This window comes from Brachypodium distachyon, chromosome 3 (assembly GCF_000005505.3).
Source record: "Brachypodium distachyon strain Bd21 chromosome 3, Brachypodium_distachyon_v3.0, whole genome shotgun sequence".
NCBI classification, from domain to species: domain Eukaryota; kingdom Viridiplantae; phylum Streptophyta; class Magnoliopsida; order Poales; family Poaceae; genus Brachypodium; species Brachypodium distachyon.
In genome coordinates this window covers 22,594,731-22,613,859 of record NC_016133.3, presented here as the reverse complement: position 1 = coordinate 22,613,859, position 19,129 = coordinate 22,594,731, and the positions used below count along the sequence as shown (strand labels likewise).

General features: G+C 44.0%; 2 protein-coding genes across 2 annotated transcripts; both read right to left on the bottom strand.

Moving 5' to 3' along the window:
- Positions 1-398: 398 nt before the first annotated feature.
- On the bottom strand, positions 399-10,047 carry LOC100825324 (mediator of RNA polymerase II transcription subunit 15a). Its single transcript, XM_003573803.4, has 12 exons — positions 9,729-10,047; positions 8,222-8,282; positions 7,992-8,056; positions 7,803-7,880; positions 6,449-6,529; positions 5,570-5,731; positions 5,092-5,190; positions 3,720-5,011; positions 2,737-2,960; positions 2,523-2,650; positions 2,360-2,398; positions 399-2,278 (listed from the first exon to the last, which is right to left on the bottom strand). The coding sequence occupies exons 1-12, from the start codon at positions 9,870-9,872 to the stop codon at positions 791-793; spliced, it is 3,861 nt and encodes a 1,286-aa protein (XP_003573851.1). The 5' UTR covers positions 9,873-10,047; the 3' UTR covers positions 399-790.
- Positions 10,048-12,614: 2,567 nt separating this feature from the next.
- Positions 12,615-17,549, bottom strand: LOC100825019 (alanine aminotransferase 2). The gene is made up of 15 exons (XM_003573802.4): positions 17,359-17,549; positions 16,395-16,445; positions 16,116-16,166; positions 15,952-16,017; positions 15,819-15,880; positions 15,163-15,241; positions 14,955-15,059; positions 14,748-14,858; positions 14,519-14,656; positions 14,222-14,296; positions 14,010-14,127; positions 13,776-13,930; positions 13,619-13,693; positions 13,331-13,534; positions 12,615-12,941 (listed from the first exon to the last, which is right to left on the bottom strand). The coding sequence occupies exons 1-15, from the start codon at positions 17,395-17,397 to the stop codon at positions 12,825-12,827; spliced, it is 1,446 nt and encodes a 481-aa protein (XP_003573850.1). The 5' UTR covers positions 17,398-17,549; the 3' UTR covers positions 12,615-12,824.
- Between the last annotated feature and the right edge of the window lie 1,580 nt (positions 17,550-19,129).

The following is a 19,129-nucleotide window of genomic DNA, read 5'->3' as shown; positions in this document are numbered from 1 at the left end:
TCAGTGATCACATGGCAATGACGATAAATTGCTGACGCAATTGCTGACGCCCTAGTGGTGTCCAGTCTATAATTGTGTGTTCTGTAGCAATGCATATACATGTAATGTGCTGCTACTATAATTTCATGTCATTGCAAGTTCGCAAAGTTGAACGGTCAAACCGTATAGTACAAGTTGTATGATATACTATCCCGTCCAAAAATAAGTGACTCAAATTTGTCTAGATTCATATTTATCTAGATGCATTTTAGTTTATAAATGCATCCAAATCTGGACAAATCGGAGTCACTTATTTCCAAACGGAGGGAATATAAAGCAATAATGTTATGTTTAACAATCAACATCATTCCAGCAGAAGTCAGCATGCATCAGACATAATTGTTTCTGATCTACGGAAGTAGAAGATAAAACATGTCAATTTTTATTCACAGCAGAATGAACATACTTGTTCATAAGGACAATTGGTTCCTAGTGAAAAAGTATACAATTGTTTATGTAACAAATACATATCCAATAGCACTAATTTAAAGAAGACAAATAGTTGTTCTGTTGAACAATGTTTCTACTAAGCTCCTACTGGCACTATTTCCATCAACTACAATCTATATCAGAAATCCTAGAGAAAAACTGGTTCCATCATGACAACTGCATCTATAGGTTATAACTTACACAACACCTAAATTAACCCCACAACAAACAAGAAAGCAGTCACGCTCTTCGTCGGAAAATTATTACATTTATACCTTCCATTATTACGTTTCTCTTGTGCTGGATCATGTATATGCAGTTCCTACATGCTACCAGGACCTCCTTTATTGCCACCTTGCAGCTGCTCCATTGGGGAGTTTGCGATGCTGTTGACAGATCCATGGTTCTGTGAATGCGAGCTGAGCTGCGGACTAGGAGGTGGTCCTGGCGTTCCCACATGATTGACAACATTGCTATTCACTTGTTGCATAGTTCCCGAGCTCAACTGTGGGCTCATTGCAGCCATTTGCTGTGGGCTTATTTGCTGCTGCTGCTGCTGCATCACCAATGATTGTTGTGAACCAGCCGGTGAGCCCACCTGCGCTACCTGCTGCAAAGGAGACCCCATTTGTTGTTGCTGTTGTTGTTGTTGTTGCTGCTGCTGTTGCTGGTGCTGCTGTTGTTGGAGCTGTTGCAGTTGTTGCTGTTGTAATTGCTGCTGGTGTAATTGCTGCTGCTGCTGCGGGCTCTGTTGGATTTGCTGCTGCTGTTGCAACTGTTGGAGATGCATTTGCTGTTGAGCACTCAGCTGAAAATTACCTCCTGGCACCTTTGGTGGGCCCATTGAAGACATCATGGCCCTCTGCACGAGGGTAAGGTTGTTCCTGTTTAGTGCATGGCCCATCATGGACAAGCCAGCAGAACTAGGAAGCATTGGAGAGCCGCTGCCAGTCAATCCAACCATGCCAGTCTGGGGATACATGCTTGCCACCCTTTGCTGCGGTAATGTCATACCCATACGCATCTTTGCAAGAGCCGTGGCATTCATACCTGGACGTAACCCAGCTGCAGCAAGATTGGATGCCATCCCAAGACTCATCTGATTAGGACTGTTCCCTAAGCCTGCCACGGATCCCATTGGGGAGGACATTGGCCGCACGTTGCCAATTCCCATAACGTTTCCAAGACCACTGAGACCGACTACATTGTTAACCATATTACCCATGTTCATGGCTGAGCTAGGCCCCATCATCACTTTCCTCGACATCTGGCCTGGCTGTTGCTGCTGTGCTTGCTGCATCATATGCAGCTGCAAGGAAGCAGGATTAGACTTGGTGTTACCCATGTGGCTTGAGCCCATTGGAAGATTCGAACCAGACCCCATCATCTGAGATAATGGGCTTGTTGGTAGCGGTTGAGGTCTCTGCATCTGGTTGAGAGGAAGGGATGTTTGTTGCTGAAGTTGCGCATTTTGTTGCAGCTGTGGCTGCTGCTGTTGCTGAATTAAGTTTTGGTCGAGTTGTTGACTCCTTGGAGACATAGTTCCACCCTGCATATACCCTTGTTGCATTGCTAATGCCTGGTTGCTATTCCCTGATGGAAGCATCCTATTGGAAGAAAGTTGTTGTAAAGGTATTCCAGGTACCATATTCCCATGGGCTGCAGCATTAAGTTGCTGGCTTATACCTCCCTCTTGTTTCACTTCATTTGCTGTATTATCTGGTAAAATTCCTGATAGGACACTTAGGTTGCCAGGAGGGGTGATAGGCACAATTTGATCGTCCACCTTATCATAGCCTTCTTTCTCCATCTACAGTCAAGGGTTTAAGACGTTCAAAATTCAGAATATTGTCTTACGTATCTATGTGATCTCTAGGGTAATGCAACTCACCCGCGTAACAAGTTGGGTTGCAAGCAAGTCCGCGTAGTACTGATAGAAAAACCAATGGGGAAGTTAGCCACAGGAAAAGAAAAGACAAATTATTGTACCTGCTGTATTTCAGTTTTTGGTACTTGGTTCTCCACAGGATGATTCAATCATAATTAATGCATACCTTGTTGGGTAGTATGAGTGTGCACTCGTGTGAGTTCTGATTACCAAAATCTTCTGCATCTCCATATTGCATTAGCACCGTCCCATCTGGCTTCTCCTTGAAACTGATCCGGAACGGCTTTGTAGGACCTGTAGAAAGTAAATTTAATCAGAATTTCAGAAATTCTTTTCCATGCTTTGGGGACAGATTTCAGATGTTGTGAGGAACTGAGGACCTTGGTACACGCGGTTGGTGAGAACGAAGTTCAGTATTCTAGTCTTGAAGGAATTTATAGTTCCACTCAACATAGAATTACAAAGAGGCCTTGTCTCATCTTTGTAATCCTCGGTATGGAAGCAACTAGAGAGAAGTGTAACAACTTTCTCTTGGCTTGCATTAATCATGGGCTTCCTTTGAGCTACCTTGTCAACTTTTATCTTCTTATTGACCAGCTGATGCCTGAAATAAAATGTGCCAAAAACTTCAGTTGCAATCATAAACAACCCTATACATATGAAAAAATCGTAAATTCAGTAGCTGAGATGTACAGGGATTTCAATCTAGTATCACAACTCTACCAGCTATATGACCTGATGGGTGTAATCAACTTTTTTTCCTATTGAGAAAAGGAAGGAGTATAACACTGCGAGACAGGAACTTTTGTGTTTTCTTGTGGGGGAAAGCTATATGACCTGCCAGATAAATGGATCTATGTTGAAGGAAAACAAATCATGCGATATAGTTAAGCAGAATTATAGAAGTCAACTATACACTACTCGATGAAGAATAACTGACACCGGGGTAGGTGAAATTTAGTATTGAAAGCAATATAACAGAACTTGCCTCCGGGTTCTCTTTATGACCCATTTACAAAAATGCATTTCTCAAATTAAACAAAGATTCAACATGAACCATTAGAATTTTATATAGTAGAGTACATTTAAACAGGAAAATTACAAAGAATTAATATTATTAATGTGTTTATGAGAAATTTATTCATATCCCTTCTATACATCCTACTAGATACTGCCGATCATATCAGTGGTCAAGGCTAAAATTATTAAACACACTAATTCTAGTGTTACACTTTTTTGTGACCGTAGTAGTTAGCAAGCATATTGGTATTGTGTGGTCATAATGACCCCAACAAAATGAAAATGAAACAAATGGTCAAAGCAAAATGTATACTTAGCAGATACTGTGAATTTTATTTCATACCGATGGGATATGGCATCAATTTTTGAAAACTTATCAATGATTGATTGGTCACCCATAGATGCAGTCCCCATTGATGGGCTGCTAGCATTCAGTGCATGCATGTTTGAAACACTGGCTGGGGACCCTACACCGCTCACAAGTGGTTGACTCTTGGGGACAGAATTTGTTTTTCTTTTCGAATGAGCAACAGAAGGCTGCTGCAACCGGTGCGTAGAGTCACTAGGACTGGAAACCACAGAAGGGTAGCCTACTGCAGCATTGGAACTTGCAGCAAACTTATCTTTCTGTGATCCAATAACAGCAGATGTCACTGCTGAACCGAACTGTCCGCCTATTGAACTGCTGGATATCTCTCCAGATTTAGAGGACACTGGAGATTGAACCATTGGTGCAGAAGAGACACGGGAGGTAGCAGGCAACTTTCTTCTCTGAAGCATTTCTTCTTTCTTCATGTCCTTCTCACCTGAAAACCGAGGATTTTGCCACTGTGCCATGTTCTGTGGATTGTTTCTAGCTGCTGCTTGCTGTGACAAATGTTGAGCACGGGATTGCTGCTGATCCAGTACAGAACTTTCAGGGGCCATAGCCTGCTCTTGCTTAGCACTATACCTGATGCCCTGTTGATTGAAATAATAGGAAGCCCCTGAATCTTGCATGTTGTTGACCATTGGAGAAGGGTATCCCTGGATATGCGATGAAGGAGCATACTGCACCCCCTTGACATCTAATTGTTGATGCAGCTGTTGGTTCTTCCATTGCATGTCTGGTCCACCAAGGGCAGCTGATTGAGACCTTATCTGTTGTTGCTGTTGCTGCTGCTGGATATCATCAGTGCTAATTGTTGGCTTTACTCTCTTAGGGTCTTGCAATGGAGCTTCTTGTAGTTCCCTCTTCACAGATAGAAGGCCATTGTCATTATAAGCCATCATGTTCTGAGACGAAATGCTTGAATTGACTCCAGTAAAATTGACAGGAGGTGCTCCACGATCATTACCAACTAAAGAATAATTGATATTTTGCTGGATACCAGATTGGGACAAAATTGACATTCTAGCTGCATCCTGTGAACTACTTGGTCTAAGTGGTTGAGAGCCACCTGACATAGTTTGGGTGGCAATATTATCAAGGACTTGGTGAGCAACATTACCACCTGCAGTACCCATCTCATCTGCTTTGGCATTTTCAGACACCCTATCAATGCACACCTTTTTACCATGAGACATGTAATTGGATGTGACAACAACTTCAGGATTTTGCCTCAACCTCCTCTTTCTTCCAATACCAAGGTTCAACTGCAAAAAATGGAGAACACTTAGTCAGATCACAGGTATCGCTTCCATAACAGTGTTTTATGCTCTGCATGTGTTTGTACCTTATGAGGAACAGGATCCTGACAAAGTCGGTCCAATTTAGGAGTAGGGTCTAAGCAAAGTGCTGGTTGTAGCGCTTTAACAATCCGTGCCTCGGCCTCCTGTAGAAACAAGTACAGCATGTAGGTAAAGTTATAACAGATCCTTTCTAAAAACACAGTTATAACAGATCCCTCTATCTAAAGCAAACAGTTCATGTATTATCCTGAACCCTACATGTATTTTACTTTGGCAGGTTATTTCATCGCTATTAGTGAAGGACCAGTTTGACTAAAAGTAACAAGACTTTTTAACTACTTGCATGACAAAGTGCAAATGGTATGATAATGATATAAACAAATTTAAAATCATAGATCCAAATCGACAAACTGGGAGTAGATAGTTGAAGTATGCAGATTTTGGAGTGCAGAGGAAACGAAGAAACACGAATCCATTTTGCCAATAAAATAATAGGACACCTTTTACGACAAGAGTGCTTACCATGAAATCCCTGTAACTCCAGGATTCATCAGATAGCAGTGTAATGTCCCTCACAACATTTTCAAAGGTCATTTGCAGCTGCACTTTATTCACAACAGGTAATCCTAGCTCAGCAGATGGTGCAGGAGCTTGATTGGATGCATTCTTGCGGTAGTCACGTATCTAGAAAAAACATAATATAAAACAATGAAGTTATCTGAGAACCAATATAAGCTAAATTACTAAGTAGTGCTATCTCAACCAGGAGTAGATCCAGGATTTAGGTATAGGGGGCGTGTCATGTGGGGCCAGAAGTATACCAGGCAAAGGCTCCCTTTCCCTGGCTCGATAAAGCTGGGGTTCCGATCCAGACCAGCGTATAATGGTTAAAAACTAATTCAGTATACAAACTATTATTTTCATACTGTTACTGTGCAGAGATTCATAATTCACAGCTCACACTTGTCAGGGTACAACAAGAGCACTACAGTAGAGGGTGCAAACACATAGTTCATATTTTACAAAATTATCGTTAGTACCTCCGAAAAATATGTTTAGTGATTCCTGGTAGATTTCCATGATCTATTCTAGGATATGTTTCTCAAATCATATGGTTGTTTTTAAAGAAATCCATTAGAAGCATTACTTTCCAGGAAAATTGGCATGATGTATATCTGTGTATGCATGGGAAAAGGCCAGCCAACGTCCTGAGACAAACATAAAATCATATAACCCCCCACCCCCACATAGGGTAGACAGAAAAGAGATGGAACATGTAAGAAACAGATATTTATCAATGTAAACATGATGAGAATGAGTTTCAACTTCAGCAGCATTTTACAGTTCAACTACGTATTTTGTGTCCATAGAGCATGCCTCAAATCTGATAAAATAACTGACCTCACAAATAACTGATCCATTGTAGTACTTGCTTGGTATCTCATCGAGAATATCTCCAGGTAGCCTTCCAGCTTCAATGGCCTACAGTGATGAGGCAAAGAAGCTCATTTGAATTGTACTTAGAGTTACAATCAACATGATATGGTTAAACTGTTTCTACTCATATTAGCCCGCTACTAAAGGATGATTCAGTCCATCCATTAGAGGGAGAAACAAAAAAGAAATGTTGTTCACAGACTCATCTCTGGAAAACGTTTGACCCACTAGTGCAGAAATCAAAGGTTATACTGTATCATATATAAACATTTTTTTTAAACAGGTGATATGGGACACACCATTGGAATATACACAAAATGAGAGTTTATGTGCAAAGAAAAGAGGGGAGGAAGAGTAATATTATCCCTGAATAGGAATGCAAGGGGCGCGCCACACAGCGCATGTCCCAGTACTCTCTAATACAAATTTTTTGGAGACTAGTGAAATAAATGATGTCTTCTGTGGGAAGAGCAGGCCACCACATTTATCCCTAGCCCTGAACCCATTTACAGGGAAAATCAAACATCAGAATCTCTTCCCATCTAGCACGTCATAGTGTCTAATCCTACCATCCCAGTACTCTCTAATACAAATTTTGCAGCCATTAGTGAAATAAATGATGTCTTCTGTGGGAAAAACGGGCCACCGCTTGTATCCCTAGCCCTGAACCCATGTAGAGGGAAAATCAAACATCAGAATCTCTTCCCATCTAGCATGTCATAGTGTCTAATCCTACAAATCTATGATCCACTATCCAGAAGAGGTTTATATTTTTGTACATGGCCTGTCCTTAATCATCTCGATTAAGAAGCTAGGTTAATTAAAAAAAAGAAACTAGGTTAATTAAAAATCTGGAGTCCTGAATGTGAAAAAGTATGCTTTCAAACCAAGCAGAAGTAGCTTTACAAAAAGAAAATTTGCTTTCAAGTTTGAAATGTTTCGAGCTATTCGTTTATGCATAAGATTTATGACAATGCTAAACTGTATTCTCAGATAGCAGTTCCAGATGTTAAAAGTGACATGTACATATGATGACTTAGAGCTGAAGGTCTGGCCCATAAATCTTGCTAGAGTGAACAATCAATCAATATGCATAGAAGAACCTAGGTTTATTTCAATGCTTACATTGAAAGATTGAGTTGTACTTTTCAAAACATTGTTACATCTGGTGCACTGCTCGCACATGTAACTATACAAAATATTCCATGCATATAACTAGCCATGTAAGCATCAGATGTTCATACAATATACCCACAAAAACCTTTCACCAAATATGAAACTGTAAAAGAATTGAGAAATCAAGCAATTTAATACTTACAGAGAATAATTTTTCTGATGCTCTATCATAGGGATGCAGTGTCCTTCCATCCTGAACCGACGGCTGACAAGGATCCAGCTGAACATAAACGTGTTAGCTCAAAATACATTGAAAGCTCAGACATTCTTCTTGCACATTAATGTGATGCTTTTCAAAATTTATTATGAAACTTGTAGTTGAAGAACGCACCAGTACTGACTTTGCGATGAGGTAACCTCTGTCATAGAGGCTGAAAGTGAAAGACACTTCATGCTCTGCAATGCAAAGTAGAATGCTTACCAGAAAGCGTGGGAAAAAACAAACTACTTCCTCCGATCCACAATAAGTGCCTTAGTTTTGAACCAAGACTAGTTCAAAACTGCGACACTTATTTTGGATCAGAGGTAGTACTATTAAATAAACACTTTCTCAGTCAATACCTGCTAAAATCGCCCTAGAGCATGCTGGTGAAATATCATTAACTCTGTCAACAATAGTATCCTACACAAAAATAAGAGATGAGCATTTCATCATAGAGAGGGCAAGTGATTCTGAAGGCGAGAAGATTACACATCAATCATTTGAACAACACAAATAACCAAAAAGGGCGGCCAGAAAAAAAATGAAACAAACAAAAAAAATATAACCGGATAGGAAAAATAATTCAACAAAATCCATGACAAATGAGATCCCACCTAATCCGGAAGAAGGTTAAGCTACGTAAGCAGCAGGAATCAGAAGTTTGAAGAGGCTACTGTCTAGAGGGAGTGCAACAACGGGGTTGATTGATCTCGCACCAACACTTGGGGCATGTTTGGATGTGTAGTATTTTTTGGAATATTCAGATAACACTATGATTTCTTAAAAAAAACATGGTGTACCAAACTGTGGAGTGCTTGGCTACAAAAAATACTTCGGTTTACAAAACCACAGTGTCCCAAGTGCATAGGGGGTATGCATGGAGTTGTCTAAAATCCACTCCCAACCTCTTTTTCGTCAAACCAAGAAATACAACATCAACTATATGGACGCAGTCTCTAATACTCTCGTATGACTTTAGTACGGATGGCCTTCTTGCTCCCTCAAATTAAAGCACTGTTCCTACAAGTGATTGTGTCAAATTGAGAGCAACAAAATACATTGCTGCTGACTGTATGCATGATGCTCAAAAAGCATATCATCGCATAGCAGTACCTACAATCTATCAGCATGTCATTAACTTAAGATTATATTTGGTTGAAGCATTTATCAGATACATCACAGGAAAAAAAATGGACCTTCTAGTGATCACTATATCATATAGATGAACTCATGAGTTAATGTTGCATAAAATTATGTAGTCACTAAAAGCACCATCATTTCTCCCATAACTTTTTTTTTTCAAAAAGAGAAAGCTTTCATCGATTTCTCCGAAAACATAAAAGAGACTAATATCCACACACCACACATTAGAATATAACGGGTGGTGAATGGAACATTGAGTTATGTAAATGCTGCAGCATCCAGATAGACCCTTAGGCCTTCATCCTCGCTTCACTGATAAGGGTCATCTCCTTTTTATGTTTCCACTAACTACCTTGAGCTGAATCATACCCCAATCCCCCACGAAGAGCGCACAGCAAAGTATAATCCTTCAGACGTGCAATGCACCGAAGAATTGGGCCGTTTCGAACAATAAATTGAACCTAGAAATCCTCTACTCAGGACCTAAACCAAGAGCTGTCGAGTAGGAATCACCAGAAAAATCCAACCTTTCGGTTGACACGAACGCGGATCATCCCAACTGGCGCAAATTCTCCCGAAAACCCCCAAAAATTGCAGTAGAGGCCCCGAATTTTCCCTCCACACCCAAAAACACACAACTTTGTGTACCCAGATCGCGGGCGCCACCATCACGGCAACCCCGCAACCAAACCCAACCGACCAAGCAACACAAGTACGGCTCACCTCGCGTTTGGATTCCGTACACGGGCCCTCCTTGTCGCCGGCGCTCGGCTTCTCCGTCTCCGTGGGCGGCAACGCCGGCGAGGCCGAACGCGCGGTCGGTTGCACGCGAACGCCGACCTTTGATAGCTTAAACGAGATCCCCATTTCTCACGGGGCTTCCACCCACCCACGTAGGGGTAGCTAGGGCTCCGCCGCCGTCTCCTCGCCGTCGAACTCGGGCGAGCGAGAAGAGGGATTACGGGGGCGGAGAGAGAGACGGGGGAGAACGCGTGAGGCTGAGATGTGGGGTAGGGAGAGGTGGGAAGTGGCGTCAACAGTAGTTCAAGACGGAGTGGTGGACCGGGTTCACGAGGGGAAAAGAGCAGAGCAGAGCTTTTTTTTCCGACGGACCGCAGAGCCGAGCTAGAGATGCAAAATCAAGCCCGACCCCGGATTGTACATATAGGCTGGCTGTTGGGCCTTTTCAGCCTAGCGTCGGCATGAAAATTCCGATCCAATCAGCCTTTTCAATTTGTTTTTTTAGCCGACACGGTTTAGAAAGTTAATCGGCGCCCCCAGGCCGAGCCCAGTGCACGGGAAGGCGAGCGGGGCTCCGGCGCCTCGCGTTTTTGCGGTGGGCCCGCCTTGTCAGCGGGTATTAATCGTCTTGACTGGTTTCTAGTCGGCTTCTTCTCGGCGCCCGAGGCGATTAATGGCGGTCGCCGGGTAAAGACCCGCCGGTTGCCACGCGGCCGCGCCCCCGCGCATTCCCGACGCAATATCGCCGTGTTCACACCGCTCGCCGGTTTGCCTTCACCGCCTATAAAAAGCATGTCCAGCACTCGCCCACCTCGCCATTGTTCCTCTCGCCCTCCATCTTCCTCCCTCGTACCCCTAGCCATCCAGCTTCCCGCCTGCCGAATGGACGGCGTCGCTGCGAACGGCTGGACTCACCGCTGGCTAACGGTGGAGGAAGCCGACGCCCTCCACTGCGCCGGCTACCCGTGCCCACCGGACCTTCGGCTTCCCAGCAACTGGAAGCTGAGCACCGGCGGCATTCCGACGCGGCCGATGCCTTAAAGGCCGAGGAGGCAAGCTGCCATCACGGAGGCCTTCTTCCACGAGCGGACACCGGCGCAGCGCCTCCTGCCGGCGTGGGACTGGCACACCGGCACGGAGTGGCTGGCGTTCTTCGAGCACCGGCACGCGGAGCAGATGGCTCGGTACAAGCCCGCCGCACCACCGATGGGCCGCCACAACACCATCGGCCGACGCTTCTAGTGGGGGGAGCCGGTCGGCACCCTTGACGACGTGTTGGCTCACATCGCGGCCGGCAACCGGCCGCGGCTGGAGTATCCGCCGGCGGCTAGAGGGCCAGGGGGAGGATGCCACCGCTACCTCACGGCCTCCTCCGGCTCCGGCTCCTCTTCTTCCTCCTCCCGGCCTCCTCGCCTCCTCATCAAGGACGAAGCCGGGCTCCTTCCGGGGGCGACAGACGCCTAAGCCGGAGGCGGAAAACGAGCGGCGGGCGCTCGAATTCTGCCTCGACGACGACCCAGAAGAATTTCCGAGGCAACTGGCGGAGGAGCGCGCCAACCAGCGCGAGGCTGAGGAGGCGGCCCGGCTCGGCCTCGCCATGACGGACGCCGAAGCCGAGGCATGGAGCCGGCAGGAGGCCGAGAGGGAGGCGGCGGCGGCGAGGGCAAGGGGGAAGATGCCGGTGCTGAAGAAGCCTAAGACGAAGGTGAAGGTGGAGCCGATCACCGTCGACTCCGACTTCGACGCCTACCTCGCCGACTTCAGCGATTAGCGTGGCCGTTTTTTTTTGAATTTTAGAATTATGTAAAAAAAACTTTATGTTTAAATAAATTTTGCCTACTTCATTTAAATTCCGCCAAATTTAGTTAAATTTTTCTTATTTTCAATTTTTGGGCGAGTTCTTATTGGGGTCACGGCTGGGTCATGACGGAACCATAAAATTATTTTTGCGCCGGCAACCCCCCCCAAACGGCCTAAGAAACGGCTGCGCCAGACGCCAAATGAGGGGGACGGCTGGAGTTGTCCATTTGCGTCCGTTCGGACGCAAATTTTTGGTCTGCCGTGACCTATTTTCATCTCAAATTTGGGTTCAGATTTTGGGCTGGCCGGCGAACGTAGAGGAAGGGAAGTGGCGGCCCGATTTGCAGGCGGTGCTTGGGGGAGGCCGTGGTGATGCTGGATATTGGGGACGGAAGGCGCGGGAAGGCACGATCTGTGGAGAATTTGGTGCAGGCAGGAGGGGAGCGAGGAAGATTTCGGGGGAGAGGCGCGCACACGGGATCGGTCGATTTACTCTGCTTCCTCGGTTACAGCGATTTGAGCCATATCGTAAACAAGATACGTTCGCCTCCTCTTTCTTCATTAATCACAGGCCACATCAGCAAATTTTCTGTTATATGGGCTAAGATACAAGCGTTGTGACTGCCCTAAGATACCATGCATTCGGATTGCCCTTAGAGAACAATTGAATTGCCCGCGTTCCAATGAAGTTCCACTTGAGCTAACATTCTGTAGAAGTTGTGGACTCTATTGCCATGTTCTGCTATAACGAGGAACAGTTTGTCATTTCAGTATTAATAGTGGCATCAGGAGCATTATTACTATCTTATATTTGCTACGACCACCAGAAATTTCATCAATGCAGCCAAACAATGTAGACGGGATACAGCTATTTTGCCTATTCCAGTACCTGAAAATTATACCTTGCCTCGGCTAAAAGAACTTGGTTGTACTCCCTCTGATCCTAAATTCTTGACTCAAATTTGCCCAAATATGGATGTATCTATTCTTAAAACACGTCTAGATACATGTAATATTTCGACAACAATTTAGGATCGGAGAGAGTATTTCATATGACACTGAGCAAACGAGAAGGAAAACAAAACTTTCCTCAATTGCATCAAAGGCGTCAAGACTGTTCTCTGTTTCAGTAATCTGGTCTTATCACACACACAAAAATGATGGCATAGATTGCTTTATTTTGTTTCTTCTACAGGATGCTGCTGTTAAGGGGAGAAAGGCCTAGGTAAAATCCATGAGGCTTGTATGTAATTCCCATGTTTCACATCATACAGCACTTTAGTCGCGGTGCTCCGCCATGAACGCTTCATGGAACACCTTGAAGCGGGAGATAATCGCCGGGATCTTCTCCTCCTGTGGAAGGATTGTGCATCTGAAGTGCCATGTGCCAGGAACCTGTTGTAGAAACAACATCAATAAACAATGCCATGGCTTAGGGTAAAGTGGGACTGGAGGAGGAAGTAGATGCAATGCATGATTGTCCACGAGTCATCAACCAAATTTCATAAATAGCTTTCTGTAACAATGGCCTAAACATTTCAGTTTAGGCATGCTCAGTTTAAGGTATATGTTGCACCAGCTGAACAAACAAACAACAAAAAAAATCCAGGATCGGTTATTGCAGACCATTGTTACCAACGGAGTAATTGTTGAGGGACATATTGTACGATTGTCAGTTGGCATAGAAAATGATGCTAGATTTATATTCCAAAATTTAATAGTATCAGATACTACAGTAACAAAAGCACATCATAAATCTACGTATCAAGATTGAATTTACTCACTTGGCCAAATCCAGATCCGGGCACAACAACGATTCCCGTTGACTCAAGGAGACGAAGAGCATAGAATGCATCAGGTGCTTTGTTAGCAGCATTAGCAGCATCGATTGCCTTTTGTGGCAGATTAATCCGAGGGAATAGGTACATTGCTCCTTCAGCCTTGTTGCATGTAATCCCCTCAAGATTGTTGAATGCATCCTCCAGTGCCTGAACGAAGAACTCCACGTCAACAAAATCGGATTTCTTTTAAAAGCCATTTAGAACTCTATAGAGATATGGAACCCTGCCCACCTTCGCACGACGAGCTAGAGACGTAAGGATTCTATCCTTTTCTGCCTGATAGGAAGCGTATGATTCATCCCCAGCCTGCAGAAGCCAAGAATGATATTTAGGTAGAGAACTTAGCATTCTCTGCCATGTGGAAATTTAAAAATGCAGTATCACGGACCTTTGGTGGGTTCATGACGAGACTAGCAAGGATCTGACCAGTGATATTGGAACATAAGTTAACTGATGATATTTTGTAGATCTGCTCTCTTACTGGAGCACTGAAGCCAGTAATCTCCATGTAACCTCCTCTTTTACCACACTCTCCATAATATCCTGGTGGCAGCAACAAAATATGTTTGACAAGCCAACGCCATTATAAATAGAAGAACAGCAAGAGCATGATAGTACCTACCCTTAGAAACAGATTGATATGATACTAGAGGGAGATCCTCTCCGTATCCCAAGGATCTTACTATCTTCTTGAAAGAGTGAAATTTCTTATCGTCAACATAGATATTCTCTTGGTATACCTGTTAATAGATAATTTTACGTTAAAACATACACAAAAGAAACATAATTAAGTAGCTAAGTTTGCCTTGATATTCTGGAGACACAATCACACACCTCATCAGCCAGAAGAACAAGACCCTCGTTTTTGCAGAACTTCACTATGTCATACTGATTTTCCTCAGCAAGAACCTATAGATAAATGAATCATCTCAATATTGATCTTTTCTCCTTTTTAATTATCTGAGTCAACTACTCAATGTTTTATACACATTAAGAGCAAGTTTTAACGCAATATTAACTAAGCTATACAATAAAGAATAGGAAAAATGGATCCACCATATGGTGTTCACATTAAAGTTGCAACAAGCCAACATAGTGCTTAAATCCGAAGTAGAAACAATAAGCACAAACCTGTCCGGTTGGATTTCCTGGATTGATAACGACCAAAGCCCTTACATCGATGCCTCTTGACCGAGCATCTTCAAGTTGCTTCTTAACATCAGAGATTTCCAAACCCCAGCCTGTCGATTCGTTAAGATAATATGGGACCTGAAAGATAATGCTCTCGGTTAAGGATATGATGTACTGCATGCAATGCCACTATACAGAACTTCTTTTGCCGGGAAAATAGAGTACATACAAGAGCTCCACCATGAAGGGCTATGGAGGCTGAGTACAAGGGATACTGTGGAATTGGGACAAGAATGCCATCTTTCTCATTCCTGATCAGTAACTGCATCATCAAGTGCACCTGGCAAAGGAAGAATATTAGTATGATGTTAACAGTTTATGTTTATTTGTAAATTCTAATTTGTCTAGCAAATGAACGGTGCGGTAAATTTCATACCCCAGGACTTGCTCCATCTGTAAGAAAAATGTCATCTGCATTAGCAGGGAATCCATCTCGTGCAGTGATCCCAGCAGCAATTGCATCCCGAAGACCTTTAATACCCTAGGAAAATGAAAAAAAAAGGAACTCAACATTTCCTTTTTCTCTCTCTCTCCTGACGGCAAGTAATAAATGTGTAACAGCACTGCAACAGGTAGACAATTACCTGGCTATGGCTGTATGCCCCTGTTGCTCTTCCGGGTATCAAGGCAAGAATCTGCTTTGCCCGAGAAATAGAATCAGCACTGCAATAAGGTGAAGCATCAGGTATTGTATCGAAGAATTTCACACTCGCTAAGACAAATAAAATAGTTCCGGGGATTTTTAGATAAACAGTAAAAAGTGATAACCTTGTTAAAAAGATAAAAGGAAATAAACAGGAAAAAATATCTTGACTAAATTTAAGTTGGGGAGAGAAGGGGTATATCTACGGCTGACGCTTAGGTATGTATATCATGCTATTGATAGGGGCTTGGAAACAATCTATGAAGAAATGATGGAGTTGTTCCTAAATATATTCCACATGAATATCCAACTTAAGTCGTTACCACATAAAACAAAAATTACTACAGACAACCAGATTTAATTTATTTTACAACTATCGAGTTAGGCTTGAAATTTTGTAGATCAGTAGGCTGCGCTAAGAAATACCTCTATGGTGTTTTTGGAGTTATTCAAATTCATTGGAATGCCTACAGAAAAGTTAGCATGATTATACCTGGTTAAGAGTCTACCCCCCCCCCCCCCCCCAACACACACACACAACTAATTTTTTGGTAGATTTATTTCACACTAACAAGTTCTAACGACATTGATATTCACCTGAACAATGATTTGATTTCCTCTCTTTGCAACAAGTATGGATGATCACAAAGTGCAAGAACCTGTGATGTACCATGTAAGTATCCAGCGGAAAAAAAAAACAATAAACTGCAGAGATAAGACATTCACATACCTCCCTGAAGAATGTAACTGGTTGCTGACCAAGAGACTGTGGGTTCCCAATGTTGCAATATAGGATCTGCAAGTGAAGAAGTTGTATAAGCTAGGAATTTATAAAAGATAACAATTGAAAGCTACCTATTACATCTGTCTGTGGAATTCATGGTTAAGTACTACCTCATGAAAAGGTAGAGATCCAGGTTGATTCTGTAGCTGTTGTTGCAACCGCTGGAAACAGAAAAAAGAAACCGGTTAATCAATTTCTAAACAAATACTTAATTGCACAAGAACTGTTGTTTTTCAGGAAAAACTAGGTATTCCTCTGTTGTTACTGATACCCGAGAAGTGCTGGTCAAATTGAGAATAAAGAGCATCCAACTAAACATGAGTCAACTAATATCCAGATACAGAAGATTTCAAATTGCTGAAATAACACTCAGTGGTCACTTGAAATACCTGAGCATGGATGACTATCTCTCCACGCACAGCATACTCACACTTTAAAACCTGCACCAGTGATAGCAGAATTAGGTACTTGCCTAAGCCTTAGAAAATGCACACATTTACTCAAGTCCAGGACAGACTTGGTCAGTCGATCAGACAAATATAACACAGAATGCAAGTTCTGGGATTGCAAGTACATATTGAAACCGGAAATGAAATGAACTTATAAGGGTTTCCATTTTGTCTTGCTATGGCAGAGACATGGATGAAATGATCATGTAACTGTAAATAAGAACTACAAGTGGAAGAATATATGCACACAGAGAAGTGCTCAGTTCTTCGTATGCCCTGTCACAAACTATAGATGTTTAAAAAAATCCGCAAGCTTTTTCCCTTGCCACCAACTAGCATGTGAACATCTTCACAAGACAAAACTGGCAGCTGAGCAGCACCTCTGCACTCACAGAAACAACAATACGGTGCTTCAGCAGATCAACACTAGTTAGATCTACATCGCGGTTAGCTAAGAGGAGAAAGAATTCGCAACATCGAGGTAAAACACTGCAGTTCTATAGTCAAACTGCTGAATAACTACATATTGCGGATCACATTAAAATCAAAACCTCTTTAGCTGAGACTCCCCTTCCGATAATTCCTCACTTTCAAATGTTTGAATTTACAAATTCTGACGACCCGAGCATAGTAGTAGCACACTTGCACACGTCAATCATAGGAGCTAGTACAAATCAGATTTGCAGTCTGCCTCGGCATCACTTATATAATCCCCCAAAACAAAACCAACGAGAACCGGAGGGGGGCAACTTCCACCGCGACTACGCCATCTCGAACTAAACAGGAAGGGAACCGGAGCACAAACCCCAGGAAGCGCCAAATCGAGATCACACAAGCGCACCCAGCCTCCCCAAAGAAAATCAGGAAACGGATAGGACAAGGGAAGAGACGGCGCGCCCCTCACCTTGGGGTTTAGGTTCTCCACGGCGACGCTGGAAGCCATGGCGAGATCAACTCAAGCAGCGGAGCGGTCAGCCAAGACGAGTCTTTTTCCTCGCCCTTTCCCTGAGCGGCTGCGGTTTCGTGGCGAGGGCAGCAGACTCAGAATGGACGGTGGTTTTATAAGGAAAAGGGAAAGGCAGGAAGCGAGACAAAAAGACCAGCGGAGATCGGAAATCAGGAGGCAAAGCGGGTGGGTGGAGCCGCCGCGTACGAGAGCCGGCCGCCGCGGTTTTGGCATCCAGACTTTGTTCCACAGTTGTTATTGTCCTCTCCATTTTCAACTACATTGAAAAATAGATGGGTACAGTTTACCGGGCAAAGCCCTCGACACACGTGTCGCTCGAACACACAGGAAGAGGAAGAAAAAATTGCATTGCACTATTCATCACATGAAACTACTGACGTGCTTCAGGAAGGACCTCTTGCCGCCGCCAGCCGGAGATAAGCAACTTGTTGGCCGGCGATTCCATTTTCGAGGATGAGAACGCCATCTCGTCCGACGGTCCTTGGTATGACTTTGGGATGGCTGGTCTCGATCGGATTAGATTGCGGTAATATTCACATTAGAGACAACTAAATGGGACGGACTCCGAGCATTCTCAGGCCATCATCCCTCTCAGCCGTCCGATCGGTGTTTTTGGCCATCGCTGGCCGTTCAACGCGGCTGGGCTTCTATGATTGGGCTGGACGCTGCTCCGCCAAAAAAATCGGTGAACCGTGGTTAACTGGCTCGGAAAAGGCTCATTTGTCGCATCGCGGAGATGGGCAGCCGGCCTCGGTCGCTTCTCCTCCGTGCCACCGTGCCCTTGTGCTGAGCGCTCCTGCAGCCCGGCGCCCCAAATCTTTGCGCGCCGCAGCCCAGCGGTCTCGGTGCCCAGTTCGTACGCGGAGACCCAGCGGCCTCCTACCCTAACCCTCGTTCGCTGCCATCACGGAGATGGTCGGGCGCGAGCAGTGGGAAAGATTGACAGGCGCACCGTGGCGCCCGCAGGAGGTGAGGAGGCGCACCGGGGCAGAAACTGCCGCCTTCAAGATTGTCTTCAATGCGATGGTACACCTCGACCTCTACTTCTCCTCCTCTATTTATCTATTTGTGTTTCTTCTCCATCTTTGCTAATCCCATCCCTTGCACTTCCCCTGCCGGCAGCCATGATTGCTAGGTACGTTGTTTGAAGCGATCCTCCCCCTTACAAGGGTTCGATCTCTGTGCTTACAGTGCTAGTCCCTGGATCGACTCGCTAGCACACACAGTTTCAAGATGTAATATCAAGATACAAAGGTCAAAAGTATATTAGATCGCATTGATCCAGAACCTTACATATTGCATAACCTCGTGGGTTAGCTCAGAAGAAGATAAAATCTTGCAGCGGAAAGCAGAAGATGTAGGAGCCCCATAACAACTCCACAGTCGAAACATGTTGGAATGTAAACTCGTAACCCTAACAATTCGCACATCACTCTTTACCTGGTTAACCTGTAACATTTAAACGTTGCAGCCACTAGGGGGTCAATACATTGAATGTATTGGCAAGTTCACAAAAGGGTTATAACAGATCCTGTCAAGTATATGCAGTATTTGGCAAGATGGGGTTTGGCTAATTGCATAAAAGCATCAATATATCATTCTATCATTTTATTAAATAGTTTTATCACTATTGGACACGGGGTAGAAACACCCATGCTCCTATTAACCTAGAGCACATTGAGTAGATACATCAAGTGCCCCTACCCTG